Source organism: Lactuca saligna, chromosome 5 (genome assembly GCF_052625555.1).
Source record: "Lactuca saligna cultivar CGN05327 chromosome 5, ASM5262555v1, whole genome shotgun sequence".
In the NCBI taxonomy this organism is placed as follows: Eukaryota; Viridiplantae; Streptophyta; class Magnoliopsida; order Asterales; family Asteraceae; genus Lactuca; species Lactuca saligna.
In genome coordinates, this window is record NC_136421.1 from 37,923,069 (window position 1) to 37,930,759 (window position 7,691).

At 37.8% G+C, this 7,691-nt stretch overlaps 1 protein-coding gene across 1 annotated transcript; it reads left to right on the forward strand.

Annotated features, from left to right (window-relative positions):
• The first annotated feature begins 316 nt into the window (after positions 1 to 316).
• LOC144997308 (uncharacterized) lies at positions 317 to 2,338 on the forward strand. The gene is made up of 3 exons (XM_078957175.1): positions 317 to 818; positions 893 to 1,004; positions 1,162 to 2,338. Exons 2-3 carry the CDS (start codon positions 903 to 905, stop codon positions 2,251 to 2,253), a joined length of 1,194 nt encoding a protein of 397 aa, XP_078813301.1. The 5' UTR covers positions 317 to 818; positions 893 to 902; the 3' UTR covers positions 2,254 to 2,338.
• Positions 2,339 to 7,691: the final 5,353 nt, after the last annotated feature.

Below are 7,691 nucleotides of genomic sequence, written 5' to 3' on the forward strand. Positions count from 1 at the left end.
GAACCGACAGCCCGGTTCCCGGTTCTTATAATATAAGAAAACCGGTTCCGGTTCCGAACCGGTCCGGTTTCAAAGCTCATCCTTATTTTTTAGCATAGTCAAACGAACCCCCGAACATCTAACATAAGGATCATTGGTGTGCTAAGTTTGGTCAAAAATGAACCTAGTATGTAAGATTTGCTGCAAAAGGATCATACCATTCTATTTTTATAAACATATCAAACGTAGTTTCTATTGACATTTGTTTATTTTATCTCAAATAGTCAAATACAAGATCACGTCGTGCACAACCCGAATTCTGACGTTACCTAAAAAACACTACTAATGGAATGGGCCTACTGTAAACCAATTGGATCACTACGTACAAGAGCTAACTCCAACTGAAACGGGGAAGAACACAATTGAAATTTGTAGGATTCAGTGAAGTCAAATCTTATCTCTACGAAGCATAATGACGAAAATAAAACTATGAGTTCCTGCCTGTTATATGCGCCATGGTTTACCTCAGACAGCTGGCCGGCCGGCGATCTTCACTAGGTGGAGGTGGACGGCGGTATGATACTCCATCTCTCTACCTCTCATCCTCTCATATGTATGTGTGTATTTGTGTATATTGTATAATATACTAATATACATACATCAAAATCAACGCAACTTCTTAATCTAACACAAACGAGCCGAATTTTTGTCTTCGATTCTATCGGAAACCAACAAAACCCTCAATCGAAAACGATAAACCCAATGGTACGAACAATATTTCCTTCTCATATTTGTACGATCTTCAACGATCAACTTCCATAACTTCCTAATTTTTCGAGGTACATCTCTCTCTCTGGCACATAACATATGCAGCAATTTTGTACATATCAATCATAATGACTGAATTGTTTAGGGAAGAAAGTATGGGGGAGATCGATACAGATCATATCAAATCCGTTCGAGCATCTCTTTCGCATTTTGGGGAGAAATGCGGTCAGATCAGGAGTCGGTCTAGTAGCGACGATGTAAGTTTCTAACTCCGGTGTTGTAGGCAGTTTCATCTGCATGTCATCGTCTATTATAGATGATTCTGGACAAATATAGTGGAGTATAATTTGTATTTTTTTTCCCCACGTATTGATCACAAGATGAATTGTTTGTTTGAAATGAAAAATGGATCAGGAATCAGAGAAGGTGAAAGATCTTGAAGTTGTCCTACAAGATTTGGCTAATTGCAAGGTTCAACTAGAAGCCATGGATTCTGCCCACAAGCAAGCCCTTCTTAACAAAGATCACCACGAAAAAACCGTTGACGAGCTCTCAATGCTATTGAAGACCACGGAATTCGAAAAAGATATATACATCAACGAATGCAAGGAAGCAAAGATTCGTGTATCAGAACTCCATTCCAAGATCCAAATTATGGCCAATGAGTTGAGCGACTTAAAATCAACACGAGATCAGCTTCTTACAGTCGAGAAACAACTCGTGGCTGCCACCGATGATAAACTCGAGGCCATCAAACACACAAATGCGCTCAATGACACGATTCTCAGTTTACAAGTTTCGTCCATGGAGGCAGAGAGCGCGAAGATAGAGGCTGAAAAACATATCGAGTTATTAGAGAGCGAGTTGACTCAGTTGAAGCTGGAAATCAGAGGTGAGTTAGACACGGTTAAAACCGATTTGGAAGAGATGTGTAACAAAGAGAACGAAGCACAAGTCGAAATAGCCTTGTTGAAGGCCGAGCTTCATAAAGGGAGATCCAAAACCGCAGCTGCGGAGGCTTCCGAGTTACGAGCTAAAGGCGAAAAATCCGCTGCTTATTTTGCTCTTCAGGAAATGGCGATAGAGAACCAAGAACTGAAGAAAGAAAACGAAGGTTTACAATCGGAACTTCCAAATTCCGACCATGAGATCACGATTTCGTTGGAAGAATACGAGATGTTGGTGAAGAAAGCGGAGGAAGCTAAATTGGAACCGGAAATGGAGAATTTGAAGAAAGATTTGGAGAGTGCGATGGCGAGAGTGAGCGAGTTCAGGACAAGAGCGGAGCAGGCGGCAACGAGAGCGGAGGTGGCGGAGGAGGCAAAAGCGGCGGTGGAAGAGCAAATAAAGAGATTGAAAGAACAGAAGCAAAGACGGAGGGCGGCTATGGCAGCACTCCGTGCGGAATCAATGTCGAAATCGAGTCGTAGTTTTGAGTATCATGATGATATTGATAACTCTAAAACTTACATGCCATTAGGTACGTTTCTCAAAATGAAATTCTAGTTCAGGACTAACTTAAATTGAAACATATCTTGAATTTTATGTAATGAATTACATTATATTTAACCAAAATAAACGATAATATTTACCAGGCAAATATGATCTCATGTTTCTTTTGTATTTTTGTTTCAAATATGGTTTCTTTAAAAAAGTGCATCATATATACGTAGTTTGGAAGGACGGTATATACATATTCCCGCTGGGAACACGAGCATGTGTCCTTTGGGAAAGAGAGAAAAACTCTTGGGTTGTTTCCCCAAACATCTTGCATCTTTCAAACCATTAGGTTTAAAAAAATCTATGAATAACCACGGTATCTTATTAATAATAATAACAATAATAATAATAATAATAAATCAATCAAATTTTCCCTCAATTTTATATAATCATAGAAGAGATTTAAGGAGTTCGATTACACACCTAACAAAATCCATGCGTAACCATCAAGTTTCATCTTCATCATCAAGTTCAATAGACGTGTCTTCATCTAATGAGCATAACATGTGCGCTGTGAAAACAATTGCTCAAGCTAAATTACATCTTCTTCAAGATACTACAAGTTCAAGCGGGTTAACAAATGCAATAACTCGTGTTCACGATCTGATACTACACATGATTGTCAGGTGTATGATTATTTTGCTCCAAATACCGTATTTGGTGGTGAGGGGTTTAGAAGAAGGTTTTGGATACAAAGAGAACTATTTGTAAAGAATAGTTGATGATATTGAGACAAATGATCCATGGTTTAGGTTAACCATGGATGCTAGGAACCAAATAAGTTTTATTTCATTGCAGACATACACATATTGTAACGTCCGATTCCCTGCGACGCATTTAATTAAGTATTTAATTTATTTTGAAAGGGGAACTCGACGAGTTGGTAGCCCCGACTCATCGAGTAAAGAGCAGTTTGTGCGTGGGGTTTTAATGAACGACTCGACGAGTAGGACAGGCTGGATGAAACTCTAATCTTTAGGGTTTGCACCATATTTAAGCATCATATCTGGCCTCCATTCTAGCCTCCATCACCTCCAAACCCTATTATCAAAACCCTAATCCGCCATCAATGATCTTGAGATATTCCTTGCCATTTTTGAGTGTTATTTGTGCCTTGTGAAGCTTGTGGAAGAAGTAGAAGATAGAAGACTCAAGAGGGAAGGAGTAGATCTGGGAACCACACTCCTTTTGCTACATTTTCTAGTACTCAAGTTTCCAAGTTGATCATTCTTCTCTTAGGTCTAATTATGTCCATATTATGAAGGTTTTGGGTCAAGAACCTTGGTCCTTGGGGCTTAGACATCCCAAGTGACTCATATCTTAGATCTAGGATCTAGAAAGGGTTCCATGGCATAAAGGTGCAAACTTTATGACCATGGAAGCCCCATGCAAACATATGAGCAAGTTTGTGGTCTTTTTAGCCCTAAAAGACCATGCATGGAAGGAAAGTTCGGAGCTTTATGTGCCCATCAAACGCTAAAACCCTAGATCTAGGTTTGTATGAGTGAATTTGAGATTGTATGGCCTTTTGGACAAGATTCATGTCTTAAAGGAACTAGGGTTTTGTCTAAACCCTTGTAGAAGACCTATGAACGGGTAAAGTTGGAGACCTTACCCTTAGGAAGGCCTTTCCAATGGATAGATGACCTAAGGACCTTGGATCTAAAAGATAGGGGCCTAATCTGTTAAGATGGCCAAACAGACAGAAGGAATCATCAAGTCCGTAAAGGAACTCGACGAGTTGTGTCGTGTTGTCCCGATTTCAGATAGTAGAACTCGATAAGTCTTTATAGGGACTCGATGAGTGGATGAGCCAAGTCGCGATTGAACAGCTCGATAGGACTCGACGAGTCGGTGGAATGACTCAGCGAGTTGAGTCGCGATTTCAGGATTTCTGAGCTATAGAACTCGGCGAGTCGAAAGGTTGACTCGGCGAGTTAGTCAACACAAAGTGTTTGTTACACCCCCGAATCGGAGAGTACGGTGGAAGCGTCCTGGGGTTGGGGTGACTTCATCTTGTAATATCATCACAGTGAATATAATTGAAACAAAGCATGCGTCATCATCACACGAGAAATAATACAACAATACAGAGTTTAAATCATTGTAATTGTTTACATGAGTTACATCCCAAAATATCAATGTTTATAATAGCAACAAAATGCAACAAATTTCCACATGACCTTGATGTCCACCTGCTTAACGATTTCCTGAGAATACAAGTTGTTTTGAAAACGGTCAACATATATAATGTTGGTGAGTTTATAAATGTATTTGTATGAAAAGTCTGTATTGCTTTGTAAACACTAGAAAATCCGATATTTTCTGTAAAAGAAGTAAATGGTTTGAACGCTTTGTATCAAATCTTGTATTAAAGCATGTGTGTTTTGAAAATGTATAAGGGAAGTATTCCAGAAAATCTCATGTTTTCTGTGTAAGTACAAGGTGATGTATAGCATAAGTTTTTCCCAGAAAATCCGATATTTTCTGCTTGCAAAAGTGTTATAGTATTAAAACCCAAAGACCGTAGGATGGTGTTTGTATAGAATTATAATTGTAGAATTGTTTATGTATTCCTTAAATTTTATAGTGGAGTTAATTTCTTTGTGAGTCGTTATAACCATATTTGATAATGACTGATCCGCTCGTCATGACGTTTTTCAGACGTCGTCTTATTTAAGGTAAGGTTTGTCACCCTAGACTGGCCTAGTCTAACTATAGCGAACAACTCAGTTGTGGGGTGTCAACCCCATATAGATCTATACACAAACTCTCGCTCTCCCTCTACGAGACTCTGTTATAACTACAGGCTACGGTTGTACACTAGATATGTATCAAACGAAATGTCTCACAAAAGCCTTAACTGAATTTACGCGAATATTGAATTGCATAGTATGTATTGTTTCCATGTATGTATTTAGTTTTCAAGGCCCAACGAGTATCTAAGTGAATGTGTGAAGTCAACAAGCATGTAGATGGACCACAATGGCCCAATGAACATGTAATGTATGTTCAGACCCTACAAGCATGTATATGGGTTACAAAGGCCCAATAAACATGTAATGTGTATTCCAGACCCAATAAGCATGTAAATAGATATTCCAGGCCTAACAAGCATGTAAATGGACCACTAAGGCCCAATAAACATGTAATGTATATTCCAAGCCTAATAAGCATGTAAATGGATATTTCAGGCCCAACAAGCATGTAAATGGACCATTAAAGCCAATAAACATGTAATGTATATTCTGGGCCCAATTAAAAGTGTAAATGACGTAATTAATCCGTTTGTTGTTATGTTGTTGGTTAAGCTTAATTGTTTGCCAAAATGACATAAAATGCCCACTTTTTGTAAAAAGACATTTTTGGTCATTAAAACCAAAAATTTACAACTAAGGCACATTTTTGGTAAAACTAACACTTTAGGTCCTTTAAGACCAAAAGTTTACATTTTTAGGCTTGTTTTAAACGAAATAGCATTTCTAGCCCCTTTTTGTTAGAAATAACACTTTTGGCCCCAATTTTATGAAAATTGACATTTTCGGCCCAATTCTATATAAATTTAACTTTTTGGCCCAAGTTTAAATAAATTTACATTTTCGGCCCTTTTAACCGAAAACTTACATTTTTGGCTCAAATTTGTCTAAAATGATAATTTAAATCATAAAAGCCAAAATTTACAAGTTTAGCCCATAAAAACCGTGAAGGCCTATTTTGTGAAAATTTACACTTTTGACCCTGTTAAAACCATGAATATCATACAGACCCATTTTTGTTTAAAAGTGACTCTTTTAGTCCTCTTAAAATCGTGAGTTGACAAAAGATCCTCATTTTTTGTTTATTTTGTCAATTTTTTTGGCCCTTTACACGATTTTTCTTAGTTTCAAACATCTTTAGCATGTTTTAATCCTTTCATCTTCATATTAAGTTGCATGGAGTGTTTTTGTTTACCAATATCACCATATTTTAGTAGATCTATCGAAATTTATGGAGTTCCAACACATAAACACAACATTTAACATAGTAAAACACACATAATCATGCTTAAACACATAGATCTACACAAAGCAACTTGTATTCTCCCCCAAAACAAAGTAAAAACCGAAAATAGGGGGTATGAACTCACATTAGGGTTGATGGATCGTTTTTGGAAGAAGATTGGAGGAGTTTTTGGCTCTAGAAAGCTCCCTTTGAGTAGATCTCAAATTTATGAGGTTTCTAAGGGACATGGATCATGAAATGGAGTGTTAAGAGAAGTAAGTTTAACATGAACATGAAGTTAAACATCTTGATCAGAAGTAGCTTACCAAGATGATGGTATTTGATGAAGTATTCTTGGACACATACAAAATTTGGAGAGATAGGATGGGTGAATTCTTGGAGTTCTAGAGAGAGTTTTTGGTGAAGTTGTAATGAAAAAAAGATGAGAGTGGGGGGATGCATCTTGGCCGTGAGTTAAGAAAAAAGAAAGAGAGAGAATGAAATGGTTATTACATGAAGGTTTAGAGTTCTAGAAACATGAGATTTGTTGCTTGGATTACCACTAAACATTAGTGAGGTGGCAACACCCTAATTATCCTCTTATTACTTTTTTTTTAAAACCGAGGATAAGTGAGAGAATGAGAGAAATTTGGTGTTAGGCTGAAATTGTGCTTGTAAAGATCGAGAGTATGTTTGCCCAATAAGATTTTTTGGCCCTTTGGGCCCTTATGCGAGTTTACGACCCAAAAAGAGCAAGGTTAATGGGTTTTTGGCCCAGTAAGGTTCAAGAAACCATTCACATCCCATTAAGGCCCATGACAACAAAGTGAGACATTTTAGGCCCAATAAGGCCCATGAAAAGTCTTATGGCCCAAAATGTTATAGTTTAATGCATGTAAATCCATTTAAGCCCCAAATGAGGATTATTAGCCCAAAATAATTCAATTGAGAATTTATTGGCCCATTAGGCCTAATAAATGATTCCTAGCCCAATAATAGTTTTGAACCGGGAAAAATTAGGGTTACAACCCAAAGTAGAGTGAACATAGTGCATTGAACTAGGTATACGGCTTCACGAGTGAGTTTTGATTTGAATAGTTGTTTTAGAAACGAGTAATATGTATATCCTTAAACTTGAAGTTACAAGATACGTCAAGAATTGATTACATACAGAGACAGAATTTCCTAGCCAAAATGCTGGTTGTGACAGTGTTGACTTTGACTAGAGTGATGACTTTGACCAGAGGTAAAATGGTCATTTTAACCTTTGGAGAGTTATCAGTTTTTGATTAAGTGTTACTATGGAATTTATAGTCAGAGAGTCGCCGGAGCAACAGACAGGGATTCCTCACTCGAGTTCAGCATTCAATTTGAGAGGTGAGTCTTCTCCTATAGGAACGGGTCTAAGGCACAAAGGTCGGCCCGTTTATATGTTGTTGTATGTGTCGGGGTTAGCCCGATGT